We start from the raw sequence: 21,195 nt of genomic DNA, 5'->3' as shown, positions 1-21,195 counted from the left end.
ATTTTGATACTGTTTGATTTAGACCACACTTTTACACTCTGTATTTAGAAGAACCAGATTCTTCAGGTCACTCTTATGGACCAGTCAGCAGTGAAGTAAGTACATTTTTATCAATGATTACTTCATTAAGCTTGGTAATATCTCACTGAACTTTGCTTTGAAGCAGGTTTCTAGACCATTCTGTAAGAATCCATGATTTCTGGAAAGAGTGAGTATTAAGCACATTTTTATTAAACCAAAAGATGCACTTTAATCAAAAAGAGTTGGGATCATTGTTTTGTTTTACGCTATCTACAGTGCTAAATTGAACCAGTGATGAGTTAAATTCTATATTTTCAATTTCAAATGAGACCTGTCACACTCCACCCTTTGTACTCTTTCCATCAAAACCTATCTCCAGTAACTTCAGTGTAGTTAACCCACATGCCCTTGCTTTGATTCTGTCCTTCAGCTAAGAAGAAATGCTCCTTCTTAGAGGTGGGAGATGTGTGGCCGTCAATGCAGCCATGTCATAATTAGACAAATGGAAGTTTCCTGTAGTTCTTATCTTGGTTCGAACAATTAGCCAGATGCTAGTATAATTTTTATCCTTTCACTATTAAGACCTGTGTCGAGGTCAGTTTGGCTACAAGTAAGTCTAAGGATCATTTTGTAATTGATTATCAGATCACATAAGTTTTAAGACCAGTGCTATTTTTTCTGTTCACTAAAGATTTCCCAAAGTACCTGCTTTTCTGTTTCATCTTCAGTCAAGGTCGAGCCCATCGCTTTTCAAATCATATTCATCAATTTATAAACTCAGTTAAACGCTAGTATTATTGGCTCATCGAAACCCACTTTATCTTCATACTTAAAAATTCCAATCCATGTTGCTTGGATATCTTTGAGTGAAAGAAAGACCATGTTGAAAGAGCTTGTTTCATAATACAGTGAAATACACAGACTATAGATAAAGGTTAGACTGTTTTGATATGGTACCAAAGACACAGGCAAAACTGCACAAGAATTTGCCTCCCGTGGTTTTGCCCGGAGAGAGGAGGAGAGAAGAGCCAGAGGTAATTTGCCAAAATCATACACCATTCTGTGTCCTTGTGATATTCATATACAAAGTAATACAGTTTGTATGGAAACAATGGGCTGTATTCCTAGAATTTTAATTTAATTTAAAAAAATTAAGTACATAGAACTATAAGAAGCATTTCATGAATACTTTTAACTGCATGACATGAGGTTGTTTCCCTTTCTTAGGTCATCAGAGCTTTGCAGAGGGTTGACAACATGGTTGGCATGCTGATGGATGGTCTAAAAGAGTTGAACTTGCATAGATGTTTGAACCTCATCCTTATCTCAGATCATGGTAACCTGAATTTGCATCATTTTTCCTTCAGGTTAAATGGTGCCCCCAGAAGTTTACTAGATTGATTATTGTTTTATTATTTCCTCTGACTTTTGTAGTTAATTCTTTCTTTTAAATGTGATTTCTTGTAGAAAGCCTTTAGAAAATACTACATTAAATATAAATCACAAGTGAAACGTAGAATTCACAGAAACCTAAGAGCCTATTAACCACAATGCACTCATCTCCTGATTTGGGGTGGGCTTACACCAGGAACTTGGAGAGTTAAAACAAATTTTTTAATATTAAATTTTGGTAAATCTACTCTAAAAATTTTAGGTGTAATTTGAATAGATTATTATGTGCTGCTTCTGTTTTCTCTAGCATGAGAAAGCTGACTTTTAAAAGCAGTATGTATTAATTTTGGCAATATTTTAAGTTAACTTTTACTTACTGTGACCTTTAGAACATGTATGTGTATAGCCTTGGGACTGTAAAAGCAATGTATATACAAGAAAATAGGAAAGAGGTTCTTTTTGTTTGTTTTTTGTTGTTGTTATTATTGTTTGCTTCAGAAATAATTACTGAAAACTATTTCTAGAAACAGTCCTAAGAATCTGTATCCTAAAGAAGCCCCCAGTCCTGGAATGACGTTGAGAGTTTTATACTCATAGTTAATATGCTAGGTGATTCTGAGAAAGTAACTACGCTTTCATATTCAGTCTAAAACTGTGATATTCCTCATCACTCACATAAAGTTACTGTAATATATAAATAAGAAGAAACACTAATTTTGGATGAAGGAAAGGGAAAAGATTTTTTTTTAAGTGACGTGGTAGATATACATGAAATTCTGTGTCTTACCTATTAGATGTTCAGCTGTCATGAGTGCTGACCTCATGTTTATTGATTTAAATTCTGGAAGGGAAAGAAATTCTGTCCTACATGTTAAATGTTTTTTATTAAAGTTGTAACACGTTTGGGGATTTTTTTTCTCCTAGGCATGGAACAAGGCAGTTGTAAGAAATATGTGTATCTGAGTAAATATCTGGGGGATATTAAAAATGTTAAAGTTATATATGGACCTGCAGCTCGATTGAGACCCTCTGATGTACCAGATAAATACTATTCATGTAAGTATATCTCTATGCTAATTTTGAATATGATTATATTCACAACACGTCCCTCAGAATCATTATGTCTCTAAATTAAAGAGGATCAGTTAATTTCCTTTTCATGATTAAATCTCCAGGGCTGATCTTCTGCACCCAAGGGATTTTATGGAACTAGATGTGAGGGCACAAGTCTAACCGCTTATCTGTTATTCATGGCTAAGAATATTATTTGATGAACTTGGTACAATTTTATGTTATCGTTGTGTCTTTTGCTTGTGTTGGGTTCAAGATTACTTGTACTAGAAAAATTAAAACTTAAGAGAAAAGTTCGACTACATTTATTGAACTTTAATTAATGTCATTTCATTAAAATAATTTACAGATATTATAGGATAATATTCCATTATGAGGAGGAATGCTGGCAGAGATGATTAATTCTATAAGTAACTAATTTCTATTCTCAGAAATGACTTTCTTAAACTATTCCAAAAAACAATGAGAATGTGTTTTTTGAATAGAGAAGAAGAAATTTCACATTCTCTCTTGACCCCATGTTGTACTCAAACTAAACTACCAAGAAATTTTAAATATTCATTCTTTTGAAAGTCAAGCCTATTTCAGAACTGATTGCACCTCTATTATACCCCTCTTTTTGATTACCATCCTTGGTAATTCGCAAATACTAAGGGCAGTTTTTGTTTATCTTTTTGTTACAATTACCTTTGAAATGGAAAGAGAAAAGAGCTTTTCTGGCAGTCATCAGCATTGGATTAGGTTTGGGTATATGCAGTGCTATATGTTTCAGTAGATACTGTTGAATATTCATGAGAAGAAGTAGATTTCCCTGCAGGAAAATAGTTATGCAAATATATTAACATAGTAACCCAAAGCACAGACACTAACTTGTACGATAACAAGTTTGAATTAGTGTTTAAACAATTTATTAAAGTAGTACATGATTGTTATAAAACCTGTTATAAAACTATACAGGCAATGGCAGTCCCCAGAGATGTTTAGGATAGAATGGCTAAGCTTAGCCACACCCTTATCTCAATTAGGCCCCTAAGTTTCCCAATTTCAAGTAAAAATTATGTATCTCTGTATCTACACTCACACATTAAAATATATAGAGAGTACATATTCTTTTATCTGGATAATTTTCTCAAACTTATGTAAAGTATAGCTAAAAGAATCGTAGGGAGCTAGGCAGCTACTGTTTCCATCACAGAGTACACTAAGTAAGTACACTGTGGGCTTGCTGTGAAAATTCAGTTTCAGAACTCTTCTACCTGCCCTCACTTCTAAATCCCCCTATGTCCTTATTTGGAAATTCTGGAATTATCCTTGAATATCAAAGTATGTAAAAAGTAACAGTTTTCCACCCTAAATCCCCCTAATTCACAGCTCAGTTCCTCTCTCTAGAGATAAATACTTAGATTTGGGATGTGTCTTCCCAGGTATTTGCCATGTATATGTAAAACACATTCATTTTTATTTTTACAAAGTGACATTATACAGGATCTAGATGTGTGGATGGAAGGATGGATAGATATTTGGATGCATGGAGAGATAGATAGATGGATGGATGGATAGGCAGATGGACAGGCAGATGGATGAATGGACACACATATGAATGACAGATGGATAAACTGATGTTCTATAACTTGCCTTTTCACTTAACAATAGGACGTAATTTCACAGGCATGGTGGTAGTGGAGGTTGGGTGGTTCCTAAAGATCTGTCTTATTCCTGTCAATGGCTAATATATAATAATTGAAATCAGTGGTCCCCAACCTTTTTGGCACCAGGGACTGGTTTCGTGGAAGACAATTTTTCCACGGATGGGGAGGGGGGATAGTTCAGGCAGTAATGCGAGCAGTGGGGAGCGATGGGGAGCGGCAGATGAAGCTTTGTTCGCTAGCCCGCTGCTCGCTTCTTGCTGTGTGGCCCAGTCCCTAACAGGCCGCAGACCGGTACCGGTACGTGGCCTGGGGGTTGGGGACCCCTGATTTAAATGATCTGTTTGAAACCAGCTTTGGTATTTAAATGTAGGGTTTGAGTCTGACATTATATATTTTTTGTATTATTTTTATTTCTAATGGTAGCATACCATTCAACTATTAATTCTTATCTTTGCCCCCCTTCAGTTAATTATGAAGGCATTGCCAAAAATCTTTCTGTGAGTATCTTTTTTCCCCCATTACTTTGTTATTACTAGTTTTGTATAAAATATATTTAGAAGAAAGTTTCAGTATTTGTTCTTGGGATTGTAGAATTTAATCTGATTTTTTGAGTATCTGGGCCAACATTTAAATGCTCTGTAGTTTTTAAAGATCTTTAAGGACATACCCCAATAATGTAGGTTTTTAAAATTTTAAGAATTTATTTATTGATATTGTTAAATTTATATGACAGTACAAGAAATAACTGAAAACAATAGAAGGGAAAGCCCTATAGCTGTACTACCATAAACACTGTTAGCATTATGATGTATTTTCTACCAGTCTTTCTTATGCCTAGTTTTTAAAATCAGCTTTTGTCCTAGTGCTGATTTATCTATACTACATGTTTTTACTTGATAGAAAATTCTTACAATTTTAAAGAAAATTCTTAAAATTGTTATAAGAGCGTTTGAAAATATGATCATCAGTAGTAACACAAAGGTAAACGAGTGACTCAATCTAAGCATCCTGGGACTCTTATGTAATAATTATGATTTTTCTAGAAAAATAAGAATATTCAGTAGTTGGGAATATTCAACTTGTACTTTATATAGGTAGTAAGAACTCAGTTTATTTGCATCTGTGACTTCTTGGGCATACTGATTAAATGTTTGTGAGAAAAAATTCATATGGAGTTAGAAAGCAATTTCAAGGGAAGTTTACACTTAAGAAAATATGGAAATAATGGTTTTTCTTTGCCTTCTACAATTTCAGTGCCAGGAACCAAACCAGCACTTCAAACCTTACCTGAAACATTTCTTACCCAAGCGTTTGCACTTTGCCAAAAGTGACAGGATTGAGCCCTTGACATTCTATTTGGACCCTCAGTGGCAACTTGCATTGTAAGTTCTGACAATCTCCCAGGTAAACTTAGCTTGATCTTATAGTAATTCAAGGTAACCATTGGGCCCTTTCCAATGATGTCGTTATATGAAAACTACAAATATGATTCTCTTCACTCTATCCCAGGGTCTCTCAACCTTGGCCTATTGACATTTTGGATCAGATAATTCTTTGTGGTTGGGGAGTTGTCCTGTCTGTTGTGGGATATTTGAAAACATCCCTGGCTTCTACTCACTAGATGAAAAAACACCTTTTCTGTAGTTGTGACAACCAAAAATATCTGCAGACATTGCCTGAAGTCCCCTGGGGAGGGGAGTCGCCTCCAGCTGAGAACCACTGCTCTGTCCCCTCACATCCGTCTTGATTATTTCTTATGCTCCACATTTGTGTAACCACTTGCCGTTGTATCTCTTCTGCCTAATAGTTCTGCCTAATTAGTTATGCCTAATAGTTCTGCCTATTAGTTATGCCTAATAATACCTTCAGAGTCTAACAAATAATTGGCAAAACTCTTTCTAATAATGAGCCATTACCTTCTTCATTAGACAAAGCTGTTTTTTCATTCTTGTTATACTAGTCCATTAATAAACCTCAGTTTATTGGTGTGTTCAGCAAATTATTTGGATGGTTCGTATTGTTAATATCTCAAAACTTGATCATTAATTCTGTATGGTTGCCAGGAAGCCAGGGATGATAAATACCCCTGTCCAGCAAAACCTAAGCAGGGAACCAGAATTCAGTCAACAGAATTGCACTGTCTCTGCTTTATTAGAAAGCTGTGCTTTCAGTGTTTAGAAAAAGAATATGAAAGGAGAGGAGGTCCTTACCTTCATGGGAGAACTAATATTAGTGAGCATCTACTGTGTTCTAAGCACTTCTTTAGTACAAACCATTTAATTTTTATAAACCCAGCATGACAAATTGAAACCATGAGAAGAAAATTAAATCGCCAAAGTCACAGCTGAGTAAATAGTATGGTTAGGGTTCAAAACCATGCTAATGGTTTTCTCCTTTATACCATATTGCTTATAATCGATTTGTCTACAAAATGAAAGATAAAGGTGGCTGTCCCTTAATGCTTTTCAAAGACAAGTGGTTTTATTTACTTTTTTTTTGATTTGCTTAACAACAGTTACTTATTTTTTATCAAAGAATATTAAAAAATGTACAAAAATATTAAAGAAAAATATTAAAGAATAGTTACTCCTTATTAATGGAAATAATGTCATGATTGTCAGTTTTGCTTTATGAATGGACTTTACATTGTTAATTTATATTATGTGAAAATTAGGAATCCTTCAGAAAGGAAATATTGTGGAGGTGGATTTCACGGCTCTGACAATGCATTTTCAAATATGCAAGTGAGTAAACCTATTATACAGTAAAAATTATAGTTTACATCTGAAGAAAAAAACTGATATATAAAGTTTTAGACTTAAAAATCATAGACTGTCATTGTATGTCTTGAATGAGAATTAATGAAGCTTATAATTTCATGTAGCTGTTTTACTTTGGACATTAAATAAATTAATAGAATTTTGTTAAATATTTATATTCATGTTTTATGAATGTGACTTATGCCTCATACTAAATTTCTAGTAATTATTTTGTATGTATTTGTGCTTCATTAAGAATGTTGCTCCACAGTAAATGAAAGCCAGTAATTTAATAGGTGAAAAGATATCATAGTTATGTTTTAAATAAAGATAATGCCGGGAATTCCCTGGTGGTCCAGTGGTCAGGACTCCGTGCTCTCACTGTTGAGGACCTGGGTTCAATCTCTGGTCAGGGAAGTAAAATCCCACAAGCTATGCAGTGCGGCCGCCCCCAAAATAATAATGCCTTCCATTTACCTAGCACTTTAAAAATTTCAAAATATACTCATAATAATTTTCTGATTTGATCCCTGTGGCACTGTGTGTGGTGGGAAGAATGAGATTTAGATCCCATTTCACAGTTGAAAAAAGATTTCATCATCATTCTGTTCTGATTGTCACGTTAGGAATTATAATGCAGTTAAGAAAAATAACCTAGATGTCCTTGGATTAAAAGTACAACAGGGGTTAAAATAATATCCTAGAAAGTCCACTGGGCACAGTATTTTTCCACTTACCTTAATATAACCAGTTTATATATGTACAATGGGGAAGATATAAAATACCTCTTTGGTGACCAGCTCCATACATAACTGAAATGAGTAGATAAACTGTTTCTTTTCTGGCCAACGTAGGCCCTCTTTATTGGCTACGGACCTGGATTCAAGCATGGCATTGAAGTTGACTCCTTTGAAAATATTGAAGTCTATAACTTAATGTGTGGTAAGTGTGAACAGGCATCTTTTCTCCCTTCTGAACACAGAGCTGGAATAGGATTATCAAAAGTAGGTCACATGTTGGGCACCTTTCTGGAAGTGATGATACGGCAAGACAGACCCTTGTATTTCCACCTTTCTGACCTAGAGTCATTGAAAAAATGTGCAGAACTTAATCATCTGATGACTGACCTGTTCCTTCCACTAGACTGCACAGTGGTATGGTACAACACTCAGAGTAGGGAGGTCTGTACATCCCAAGCGCCCAGTACTTTGCCAGGCCCTGGACTTCATTAAATGACAGTTGAACCAGATCAGGGTGGAAGCCAGAGAAAAGAGTTTGGGGTTGTGAAAGGTAGACAAAACAGGTGAATCCTCTGGTAGCAATAATAGTTGAATGGATGGCAATATCAGGGTTATAGAAGTGGAGGAGGACATATTGAATATGTTCTTAGTTGACTCTGTACCTTCCAAATTAGTACTTTTATGGTTGAGTATTGCATTTTAAATATTACTTCCTTTTTCTGATGACAATACTGGGCATTTGTAAAACCTTAAATATGTTCTAAGTATAATTATTTTAGTGAGAGCCTGTATACTTAAATGAGTTAGTATATCCTAAAGCACTTAAACAGTGCCTGGCATATATTAAGCGCTTTAGTGTATAAGTGTTTGCCATCATTATCAAGAGCGTGAGTCTTAGACTTGGACAGAGCTGGTTTTGAATCCTAGGTCTACTACATTAGTAGCTTGAAATCTTGAGCTAAGCACTCTGGTTACAGGCATACCTTAGAGAAATCGCGGGTTCAGTTCTCCACCACCGCAATAAAGTGAATACTGTAATAAAGCAAGTCACATGATTTTTTTGGATTCCCAGTGCTTATAAAAGTTACATTTATATTATACTGTAGTCTATTAAGTGTGCGATAGCTTCTGTCTAAAGAAACAATGTACATACCTTAATTAAAAAGTACCTTATTATTAAAACATGCTAACCATCATCTGACAATGTGGGGTTGCCCCAAACCAATTTGTAAAAAATGCAGTGTCTCTGAAGTGCAGTAAAACGACCCTGCCTGTACTCATCTACCAGGTATTGACAGTAACTTATTAAATTGTTTTGAGGATTAAGTAAGAAAAATATATTAGCATACTGATCGGCATATAATAAGCATTCAACAGGAGATAACTATATTTATTGTATACATTAAAATTTAGAAATTTTTTTAGAGAAGTACAGCATGCGTATCAGTATTTCCATTGAGAATAGCATGGTCATAAATACTCTACAACCTAAGAGAGACAGAGTTATAGTTTTATTTTAGGTAAAGAGTTAAGGACTCTGAAATAGATTTGGCTTTAAAAGATAAAATTCGTAGTGCAAGTCTACTATTTATTTAGTTTTGAAATTTCTAAGTAAATCTTTATTTACCATTCTTGAAATTATGCAGATTTACTGAATTTGACACCAGCTCCTAATAATGGAACTCATGGAAGCCTTAACCACCTTCTAAAGAATCCTGTTTATACCCCAAAGCATCCCAAAGAGTTCCGCTCCTTGGTCCAGTGCCCCTTCACAAGAGCCCCCAGGGAGAGCCTTGATTGCTCGTGTGATCCCTCGGTAAGTAGTCCCAAGAAGTTTAGCCCAGTGGGTATGATTTTTTAACACCCTCTGCATAGCATATGTTGTAGAAATACATAATGATTAAATTAAAATTTATGAGTGGGAGTAAACATATATTTATTTTCAATTCCAGTGACACGTGCCGACCTTCTTATTATTTATTTTTCCTGCTCCGGGTGTTTGCACTCTCGCTCTATTTTTATCCCCCTGTGTCGAGACTTGAATTGGCTGCAGGCTGGGAGAGGTCTAGCTGAGTCCTGAAATGTCCTGAATCCCAGAATCTGTGCTGATATCCTAGCAGTGAGGTCTTTTATGAACCAATCACAATATTCCTTTTCTAAAATACATCCCAACCTATTTTAAATTTAGAGGGAAAATATCAGTTTTTGGCATGAAATGGATTTATGACACTTTTCCTTTTTTACTCCTATCATAATATACAGTTGTTGTAAGGAGATGAAAATATATGACAAGTTATGAACAAAATTGATAGTGTCCATAAAAATAGACATTTGAGTAGTTCATCTTATGCTTTCCATTTTGTTTTAGGTTTAATTTAGACTTGTATAAAGACTGTTAGAGTAGAGATAAGAATTATAAAGCAGCAAGTATATTCTTGTTTTCGATGACTTGTGTTATGCTATGCTAACAATTTTGTCTTTTTGCAACTGTTATCCCTATTCTTTTATCTCTTCTTCAAAAAAAATAACTTTCACTTGCACAAAATGATTTTATATTTATCTTTGTTCTATGGTGGAATACTGTAAAATTCATTTATTACAAAATGAAAGCATGTTTCTCAGTCCTTAAAAATTGTATCATGAATTTTTTAGATTTTGCCAATTGTGGATTTTCAGACACAGTTGAATCTGACAATGGCAGAAGGTAAGGCATGCTTAGTCTTGAGCCTGGGATGTGGAAGCAAGCTTTTTCTAAACAATGTGAACCACAGAATTAGTTTTGGGTCATTGTTTGGGAATAACCAACAAAATAAGGTGGTAATGGAGGACCACCTGATGAACCGGAGAGATTTCTTTGCTTGATAGTCTAGACTATTAATCATAAGGAAAGAAGGCGTGTTTACAGTGGAAACAGCATGTAATATAATTAGTGGAAGCTGAATCACTCTTTATGAACTTAGTGGAGTGTTTTGAGATTTTGAAGATATTTATAGGTTTATACACTATTATAATAATAGATCCTCAGATTTCCATTTAAAATACCCATTAGCTTTCTATCTTACCTAATTCTTAGTTAATTATAAGGGAGTATAAATTGATTTATTTATCTAAAGTTATTTCTTCATAACTTTTGAATGAAAATTAAGAATATGCAGGCAGCTGATGAAGCGTGGATATTCAGTATCACTTTGACACAGTCTCTGACCCTCAAGTTACTTGGCTCACAGCTTTTTCTTGCTGGAATAAAAAGGTGAATTACACATTCATATATGCAGAGTGAATGAAGTTCTGCATTCATTTATATGAATGAAGTTCTATTCATATAGAACTTCTCTATATAAAATCTCTGTAAATGTTCAGATTAGAGAAATCTCTGATGGCCCCATGGTGGCAAAGTTTTGTGGTGAAAAGTGACGCCTTGGAACTGAGCAGATATGGGTTTGAATATGAGCTTAGGAACCGTATGTCCATTGAAAAAGCATTTACTCCCTATAAATTGCTGTTTTCTCATCGATAAAATGGGCATATAACCTTAATTCTTAGGGCTCTATAAGAATTCAATTCAATGATGTATACAAAGAACTCTAAAAAAGCATCTGATGCTTGGAAAAAGGGGCAGTAAACGGTATACATACTATTGTTGTTTCATTTAGTGTAGTCTCATCATTTCAGTTTTGAACTTTTGCTTTCCAGGTACACACATCATCCAGAAAATTTTCCTTCTGTAGTGTATCCTGGAAAATAAGTAATAAGGACAATGTTAAAGTATTTTAGTAATATAATTTAAGTCCTAATTGCTGAAATTCCTAGCAATTTCATGTAGTGTCTTGTGATATCTTAGTATTACATCGATCTTTCAGAATCTTTATAGGCAAAAACTGCAGTGAACTCCTTTTATTGTAAATTGTTTATAGTTCTGCTCTTTGTAATTAGTTTATACATTAGTTTATATTATTATATATATTATATATATTATATATATTTATATATTAGTTTATAGTTACAAATAATTTTTCAATAGGATTAAGTAGAGGAAAGAATTAGATCAGTGTATCATTATGTATTATCATATCATGCACACTAAGTATGTTTGAATGGTGGTTTCATTTTCCCCCTATGACCCAAGAGAAGGCCGTTAAGCATGGCACTCTACCTTATGGAAGACCCAGAGTTCTCTGGAAGAACAGCACTGTCTGTCTGCTTTACCAGCACCAGTTTGTGAGTGGTTACAGCCATGACATCCTGATGCCCCTTTGGACAGCCTACACCGTCGACAGAAATGCAAGTATTTGTCACCTCTTTATCTCTGTGTGGTTATTTTATATTATCATTAAGCAAAACATTGAAAGCATAGTTTCTCACTGTCAATCTTGGCTCTGTAATCAGTTCCCAAATTAGAAGATAACTGAACTAAGAGTCAGAAAAATTGGATTCTGGTTCTAGCTCTGCTGCTAACTAGCTACGTGACTTTGACACTCAGAGCAAACTTCTTTTGTGAAATGAGGGTGTGCAGTGAAGATTTCTCCCTTGCTTTTGTTTTTTCTCAGTTTTAATATTTGATGATTCTAATTTCTAATTTAATGAACTCAGTTTTACAATCAATTTATCTCAAAATACATATCTGTGTAAGTACAGGGATCTCCCTTGGCTGCCCAAATCGTAGGGGGTCCTCAGTGATGGAGAAGGCCATTAAAGTTCACTTACCTCACTGTGTATACCACCTATAGGAAGACACCCACACCAAACCAGGGAAAGGTCAGGGATCCTGTCTACCACCCAGACTAGAAGAGTTTGGCTTTGAAAGAAGTAGGGGAAAATATCCCAGAATAAGACCACCATTCCGCCTCACTCTCATCCCTTGGGTGCAGTGGTAGAAAGATAAATGATGAAGGAAATAGGCCTTGAGAAAGAGAATGGGGGGAGGAGATGAGATTTAGATCTTATCTGGAAGTGAAGTTTTAAACTAGGCTGACCAGATTTTCAAAAACTGAAAATGTCTGGCAAGCTATAGGATGCCCTTAAGGGATGGAAAGGGGATTTGAGAGAGCTTAGTTGACTGTAGCAGTTAGATTTTAAAAACAGAGCTTTTGGGGCTTCCCTGGTGGCGCAGTGGTTGAGAGTCTGCCTGCCAATGCAGGGGACATGGGTTCGTGCCCCGGTCCGGGAAGATCCCACATGCCACGGAGCGGCTGGGCCCATGAGCCATGGCTGCTGAGCCTGAGCGTCCGGAGCCTGTGCTCTGCAACGGGAGAGGCCACAACAGGGAGAGGCCTGTGTACCGCAAAAAAAAAAATAAAATAAATAAATAAAATAAAATAAAATAAAAACAGAGCTTTTGTTACTACTCACTAAGACTGCTAAATAAAAAGATAGGGAGACGTATATATATGTAATTTCGGTATATTGAATACACACAGACATTTCACATATTAACATGTTTTTACCTTAATTTGATTTTTAATTTTTAAAGAGCATCTTCAAACACTTTAAACACATTTTACTTGACTTTGTAGTATATAGCAGTTTACCCAGTGTTTTGTAGGTCCCCATCCTATTTATTGTTGTTTAATACCTTAATTATGGTGTTCTTGGACTCTGAATTTTCAGTCTTCTTATATAATGAAAGCTGCAAAAATTCAGAGTCATCACTACTCCTGAGATTTTCATATCGAATTGCTGTTCCGTGGCTTTTCTCCACCCCCTAAGCCCCACTACTTTTGTTGTTGTGGCTGTGTTGGATATGAAAGAGTCTGATCTCTAAAAATCAGCAATTCACTACACAAAAGTTTGAAACTGAGTAGACAAAAACATTATAAACAAAATTAGCACAACATAGTAGGAAAATATTTGCACATATATGATTAATACCCTAATATTTTAAAGAGTTCTTACACTTCGGTTAGAAGCAAGATGAATAAATACTCTCGCAGAAAAATGGAAAATGGTGAAGGACATGAACCGACAGCCAGAACTCCATGATTTTATGTTGTGGTTCACCTTTAACTATTTATAAAACTCTCTCTTTTCCTTCCGTATGGCTGATCCCTGATGGTCCTTTTCATTTTGTTCTTCAGGATAGTTTCTCTACAGAAGACTTTTCCAATTGTCTTTACCAGGATCTCCGAATTCCTCTTAGACCTGTCCATAAATGTTCGTTTTATAAAAATAACACTAAACTGAGTTATGGGTTCCTTTCCCCACCACGTAAGTCTCTTCCTCTTTGACCTTCCCTTTCCCTTATCTTCTCTCTCTCTTGCATTTCCTTTTCTTTCTTATGGGGCAGTGTACGTCTTGTTTATTTATTGGTGAAAACTGTGAATGGGAGGTAGAACTATTAGGGAAAATTGTCAAGTGTCTAAAACTTGAGTTTGGGAAACCTTTTTACTTTTGTTTGGAGGGTGATGGATTTAGTGCAGGCACTGTAGGTAGAACATTCTTCACTTTTCTGCATTTCTTTTCAACAGAATTTGGGAAAACTCAGGTCAGAAGGATGCATCAGGGTTCTTAGGAAGGAGATATCATTTTGTTGTTTGAAAAGAAGAATGTGACTTGTCAAAGAATTAGGTAAAGGGAGAGCCTAAGTGTGCTTGTTCTTTCACTGATACAAGGCCCCCAGGGAATGGCTTTTTTGGAAGTTAAGTGTTCTGTGTTTTCAAGTGGCAGACTTGTATCTGAATGAGAAGACAATTTGAATCTGTCCTAAAAAGGCAAAACTCAGAAGCCTCCAGGTGCTCAAATACACTCAATATCCAATCGAGTCCCCAGAGCAAGCTTCTGAAGTCAGAACTTGGCTATTGCATTATAAAAGTAGACAGGTCTAAGCCAGAAGTCCATACAAAGAAGCCTTGTACAGCATTTTGGGGCAGACATCCTGTGATGTTTTTTCTAGTTAGTAGGTGTTGTTCTGAAGCCAGATATTCTCTTTTTTTCTTTTCACTCTGAGAGAGTTTAAGGAAAGAAGATTGTTAACACTATATACTTTAGTTGAAATAAGGCAAATGAGGTAAAATTTGAATATGTTTAATTTGGGAGCTTCATATTAAAGATTCTGTTTCATTGATAAATTCATCTTGAAGAAGAAAAGATCCAAATATTTTGTTTTTTTCAAGGGACTTGACCAAACACATTGCATTTCCCCTTGACCCAGTACCTGGGAAAGTTTTACAAGTTTAAGATGATACTCAGCTGATGTTTTTAAACGCCTCCCATGAGAAAGTATAATTCCTGGTGTTATTTGTGAAGGATGAAATAGTTGACCTTGTTATTTTCTTTGTAGAATTAAATAAAGGTTCAAGTCAAGTATCTTCTGAAGCATTGCTTATTACTAATATAGTGCCTATGTACCAGAGTTTTCAAGGTAAAAAATTTTAATCTTATATCTCATAATTTCAATGAATTTCCCTAAATTATAGGTATGATTTATATGTACTAAGGCTGATGCTCTAAATTAAATGACTAAACATCAGATGTGTTCTTATAGGTTTGTTTAACTTTGAGAATACCAGTACAGAAAAAATTCCTATAGTTTTTATGGATATATTCCTATAGTTATTATTATGCTTTGTACTTAAGTGTTTACAAGCATTTCTGGTGGAAAAAGTATGTAATGTTCTTCCTAAGTGATATAGCTAATACGTTCTACTAGCATATATTAAATTTCAGTCTGTTGTACTATGTAACTATTTCGAAGTTCTTGATAATTGTTTTTTATTTTAAAATGAATAGATTTTACATCATTATTAGTTATTGCAATACTTGACTCTTATAAGAATACACATTTATGCTTTGTGACATATAGAATTTCAAAATATAGAGCATACAAGGAAATTTTTACTCTAATTTACATCTAGAATGCTTTTGAGTATTGCAAAAAATTTCAGATATTAACAATGAATTTGAATAACCCGCCTTGTTTGTATTCATGATTTCTTTTTATGCTTAATGATGATGTGTGATCACAGCTTCATGATAATGCACATGTTTAAGGATGCCTGAAATAGAGTTGAATTCAGCATTTGCTGGTTAGTCCTTCCAAGGGCCAAAGCTGAACAGTGTATTTCTGGCCAAACTTGACTTTATCCCTAATTATGACAAACGCTAATTTGGAATCATGGTGTTGATTTATTTCACATGACAACATGGCACCTTGTTCTTTTGAAACTATACTGTCTTCCTTCTTGTTTCAGTTATATGGCACTACTTTCATGGCACCCTACTGCAAAGGTATGCTGAAGAAAGAAATGGTCTCAATGTTGTCAGTGGTCCCGTCTTTGATTTTGATTATGACGGACATTATGATTCCTTGGAGACTCTGAAACAGTAAGAACGTATTTCATTTACTCTTAAAAACAGCTCTCAAGTGAGATTACCATCCAGCTGAGTCAGCAGAACCTTTTCTATCTGATACTGTTCATATTTATGTACATGACATTTCTGATTACGCTGGAAGCCCCTTGAAATATCTGATTAATTTTGATGTTTTGCTCAGTGTTAAATATTTTTTAGATGAAAGTAGCGTTTATCGCCCACTCAGCTCTGATGAATAATTCTGTAGTTCCTATTAAATACTGAACTCTGCCTTTGTTAAGAAGATAACATCAGTGTTGAAAATCTCTCTGTGTGGCTGTTGTTAAGATACTGTCTTAACTTGCATACTGCCAATTAGAAGATGAAGAATGATATATCATATAATGATATGATATAGTGGCTGGAGGCACCCTGAGTCAAGGAAGCAGAAGGCTTATAAAGCAGTAGTGCCCCAGGGTTGCCCCTGGTCTAATGTCACAGCTTTTACCCAACTCTGCCGGGAGGGGAATGATACAGTGACCTTCTTGAGAAACCATCAATGGTGCTGTTTTTATAAAGGAGAGGGGAAGAACATTTTAGAGACTAGTTAATCTTTATTAAAACAATAATTAACAAGATTTTTGGGAGCAATTTTGTTGCTCTTCAGACTGTAAGAAAAAGAGAGTGAAACATCCACTGAGATTCAGCCCCTTTCTGAGAACCACTCTCTCAGGCAGATTTAGGGATTGCTGTTTACACACATACACCTGTGACCACTTTAGTTTGTAAAATTACATTTTTCTTTTTGTTGTTTTTACTATATCCCTTGAGGCATAAGGGTCCCATGTAAATGCCTCAGAGATGACAGCAGTAGAACAGGTAAAGAAGAGAACTTATACCTTTCCCATTCACAGCTTCAACCAGAGCGCTGTTTCCATCTATTTTATGTATCATGGTTCCACATACGATTACGTTTAAAAACAATGATACCACTACCTTAAATTTTGAAAGATGCTAAAATACCACCCAAACAAATCTAGGTTGTCTTTTTTTTTAATTTCAAACAAATCTAGTTTTGAGACCAAAGGAAATGGCAGAATTAAGATGAGGTAAAAGTGTCACTTGGGACATCTTTGAGAATATGCTTCAATTAAAAAAAAAAAAAAGTTATGGGATAGGAAAGAAGATCCAGGTAAAACATAGGAGAATTCATAGGTTCTCTGAAGGATCTAGAATAAAAAAAGTCCCAGACCAGTTCTCTTTCACTCTCTGTTCATAACTGCCTAGAATATAAAAGGCTATCAGTAATGCTTTAGAGTCTTGGTTGTACATATTCAAAATTGATATTTTTCTCTTTAGTGTCTCAATTTCAGTTTGTTAATGTAGAATTACCCCCCAAAATCCAAAGTTTAATAAATTTCTATAGAAAATCACATTATTTGGATTGTGTTTAGCTGTCTTCTAATTCTTTTTCTTTCTCCATCTGGCAGAAAATGTTGAGGTATTATGATAACTAGCTTCTTACAGTATGTTTAATTATTTGACTGAATTTTATTTTGGGATGTATTGTATTAACAATATACTTGAGTGAAATATTCAATAAGAGGGAGATAGTTATTTCTTTCTTAAAGTGAATATTACCATATTTTACAGAAACAGCAGAATCATCCGTAATCAAGAAATTCTGATTCCAACTCACTTCTTCATTGTGCTAACAAGTTGTAAAGATACATCTCAGACTCCCTCACAGTGTGAAAATCTAGATACCTTGGCTTTCATTTTGCCTCACAGGACTGATAACAGTGAGAGCTGTGCTGTAAGTAACCTTTTTTAATTTACCTTAAACATTGATACATAAATATGTTTGTGTGTGTCATATCTAACATAACAGGTACGTACATGTACTTCGACATTATAGGGTGGTTTTAAATTTGATCCTCTAAGATGACATATCTTCAGAGAAGATCATTCTTGTCTGTTAAAAGCACTAACGGTAAGATCAAAATGTCGAAGCGTAGTGACTTCGTATGGCTTAGCCATTAAATCCATGTATGAATTCTGGGCCCTCCCCTGCAAAAAAAGGCAGCAATAGACTTACGCTTACATTTCACTGACCACAGCGATGTTAAGTGCCATGAATTAGGCATTGAGTTCCTTTCCCATCTGTACATTCCAAAAGCTATTGTACCGATATCTTAAATACAAGCGTTTAACAAATTCTATAATGGCAGTGTAATTAGAAGATACTAAATATTGAACGTGATCCAGAAAGAGGATTATTTGAAGGTGTATCACACATACTTACAGAAATAGTGACTGAGGATTAGCTGGATATTGACCTGAGAGAACAGATCCCTTGTGTGTACTTTTTATTTATTCCTGTACATACTGGAACAGATGGCAGATATCTACTGGCCAAGTAGTCTATTGAGTCAGAGAGTGAGGACTGCTGCAGAGGAGGAGACTGAGTGGAACAGCAGTTTTGGGTAGTGGATGATTGGAGGCTAATGGGAAAGTGGAAATTATTGGTCTGTTCCTTTTTATGTGAAACGTCTATATTTGCCATTTCCAGCTAACAATATCTTAAGGGTACATGAACCTTTATTGAAGTATGCCTTTAAAGTATAATCATAGCACACCAGCCAGTGGATATATTCTTCATCTGACTTTCTCCAGTAGCCATTTTCAGAAAAATGTATACCAACACATGGATGTATGATTTCCATCCCTATTACCTGCCTTAGCTACCATCTCTGCTTCCATGTGCCAGAGCATAAGGCTTTAATTCTTTTTTGATCTCGTATTAGCTAAAACTTCACTGCCTCACCAGAAATGAAAGTGCGTTTTACCACTTCCCCTAATCCTTTCTTCATCGCAACCACATAGATAACTGATTCAGATGAGAGCTAGCGTTTGTACGGTGCGTTTGCACACATCATTACATTTGATCTTCAGAGTAACCCAGTAAGGAGGGTACAGGTGAGAGAATTAGGATTCAGATGTTAAATAACTTGCCTCAGTTTACCTGGTAGGAGAATGGTAGAAACAGGACTCGAATCCAAGTTTCTTTATGCTAATTTCCATATTCTTTCTACATGGCCTGTTGCTTCTGTTTTCTAACATTTTTTAACCCCATACTGTTGACGTTTCTTGCACCAAAGTAATAGAGGAACATCTGTTCCACATACACTTTTCCCAGATTTGATACATCTATTAAACAAGCATGCATGGTACGTATTAGATAGCGAGCTACTCAAGAGCAGGGATTATGCCTAACAACTCTCGTGGTATATGCCATTTAAAAGCCAGGGTGTCACGGCTGATTAAAATGGGGGAGATGGAAAGTTCATCGGGAAGGTTAATTGACTGCTCTCCAGTGACTTTTCTTCCTTTCCCACGCTCATAGCATGGGAAGCATGAATCCTCATGGGTTGAAGAGTTGTTGAGGCGACACAGAGCTCGAATCACAGATGTTGAACACATCACTGGACTCAGCTTCTATCAAGAAAGAAAAGAGCCAATTTCAGACATTTTAAAGTTGAAAACACATTTGCCAACCTTTAACCAAGAAGGCTGATGTTTTTTATTCCAAAACCACGCCGTAAATCTTTTTGAAAGAACCTTCTATTTTATACATCCTCTATTTACACTATTGCATTGTTTGGAGACTGTTGACCAGAGTTAGAACTGGGAATCCTCTTGTGATACACAACCATCTCAGGGAAACTTGTGGCCTCCGCATAACAGTAGGAAAGTGTTCCTATTGAGTCACGCACGTGTCTGAATGTGTAAGAATTGTTCAGATTTGGGAATAAAGACAGACCATACCTAAAACTGCTCTTCTACTTCTCTTAAGGGCAGAAGTAGCTGTGAACATTCTCTGGACACCAGATGTTTGAATCTTACTATCATTAATAAACTTCTATGTTGCTGGCAAACACTACACTAATGAGTAGGATTGGAATAGGCCATGTTTCATTCGTTTCTTCATAAGAATTTAAAAGTGATTCTGGATTCTTTTTAACTTGGAGTTTATTTTAATTTTAATCATAAAAGTTAATGGAAGCAAAAATATTTGAGGCCCTATTTCTATAGGCCATGTTTCATTCGTTTCTTCATAAGAATTTAAAAGTGATTCTGGATTCTTTTTAACTTGGAGTTTATTTTAATTTTAATCATAAAAGGGTCTTTTCTGTACAGCCCCTCAAAAGCCAAAGTATGTAATCCTGTGTTATTTTTTAACTGTGAGTGGGCTTCTTCAGATTTAATGATTCTTTCAAGTTAAACTTTGAGGGAAGACCTGTATTGAGTACATCCTTTTATAAAATTTTACTCAACATTTGTACCAAAGAAGAAAAATATTCCCATCCTTCTCACTGGTATTTAACATAGGTTGGAAATAACTCCCCAAATGGTGATTTTAGACTGTTAAAAGTGTGTCTTGTCTTAGTGAAGCTTCACAGAGCTTGTCAACTCATGCAAGGTGGCATTTTTCTTCCAGATAGTAGGAATGTTTTCCTCTGTGCACAAAAAATGATGCTACCAGCAGCAGAGCTATACTGTTCTGAGCTGTTCATTTTGAAGTTCCATTGATTTGAAGAGAATGTATTACCATCATTTTATATCTTCTTGGTAGTCATGATAAATGAACCTGATTTCTCTGTTTCATAGACTATACCCTTTAGTACCAACCTGTGGACTTTCAAAAGCTACATTCACTTTTAGGCTACTTGGGTCTGATATAACTGCTATATTAATACAACAAAGATCTATATTTGTCCTTCATATGATACTTGTTCTTCAAAAGCATAGGGGCCACAAAGACCTAATTTAGATAATACAATTTGCATCTGAAAATTATTTACTAATTTAGAAAGTCTCATTGGTTTTGTTTTAGTCCCACAGATCCCTGAGGTTCTGTACATTTTTTCCCCCCAGTCTGTTTTTTTCTCTGTTGTTCAGATTGGGTAATTTCTATTGTTCTATCTGTCTTCAAGTTCACGGATTCTTTCCTCTGTCTAATCCATTCTGCTGTTGAGCCCACCCACTGATTTTTGTATTTCAGCTATTGTTCTTTTTATTTCTAAAATTTCCATTTGATTCTTCTTTGTAGCTTTTATTTCTTTGCTGAGAAATTTTATCTCTTTGCTGAGACTTTCCATTTTTGCATTTGTTTCAAACATGTTCATAATTGCTTATTGAAGATTTTTATGATGGCTGTTGTAAAATCCTTGTCAGATAATTCCTACGTGTGTCATCTTTGTGTTCACATCTGTT

The 21,195-nt window shown here is 35.3% G+C and overlaps 1 protein-coding gene across 1 annotated transcript in view; it reads left to right on the top strand.

Annotated features, from left to right (window-relative positions):
* Positions 1–19,856, top strand: part of ENPP1 (ectonucleotide pyrophosphatase/phosphodiesterase 1) — a 69,839-nt gene extending 49,983 nt beyond the window's left edge. Inside the window, exons 12-26 of the mRNA XM_024759013.1 lie at positions 23–95; positions 1,249–1,357; positions 2,338–2,469; positions 4,599–4,630; positions 5,388–5,515; positions 6,808–6,877; positions 7,747–7,834; positions 9,279–9,448; positions 10,285–10,336; positions 11,759–11,913; positions 13,707–13,836; positions 14,909–14,989; positions 15,819–15,951; positions 17,572–17,734; positions 19,325–19,856. Coding sequence (XP_024614781.1) covers positions 23–95; positions 1,249–1,357; positions 2,338–2,469; positions 4,599–4,630; positions 5,388–5,515; positions 6,808–6,877; positions 7,747–7,834; positions 9,279–9,448; positions 10,285–10,336; positions 11,759–11,913; positions 13,707–13,836; positions 14,909–14,989; positions 15,819–15,951; positions 17,572–17,734; positions 19,325–19,495 — 1,687 coding nt within the window. The 3' untranslated portion in view covers positions 19,496–19,856. The remainder of the gene's footprint in view (positions 1–22; positions 96–1,248; positions 1,358–2,337; positions 2,470–4,598; positions 4,631–5,387; positions 5,516–6,807; positions 6,878–7,746; positions 7,835–9,278; positions 9,449–10,284; positions 10,337–11,758; positions 11,914–13,706; positions 13,837–14,908; positions 14,990–15,818; positions 15,952–17,571; positions 17,735–19,324) is intronic.
* Positions 19,857–21,195: the final 1,339 nt, after the last annotated feature.

This window comes from Neophocaena asiaeorientalis, unplaced genomic scaffold (assembly GCF_003031525.2).
Source record: "Neophocaena asiaeorientalis asiaeorientalis breed wild unplaced genomic scaffold, Neophocaena_asiaeorientalis_V1.1 scaffold5, whole genome shotgun sequence".
Lineage (NCBI taxonomy): Eukaryota > Metazoa > Chordata > Mammalia > Artiodactyla > Phocoenidae > Neophocaena > Neophocaena asiaeorientalis.
The sequence above is the reverse complement of the archived record's forward strand: the minus strand, read 5'-3'. Positions and strand labels throughout refer to the sequence as shown.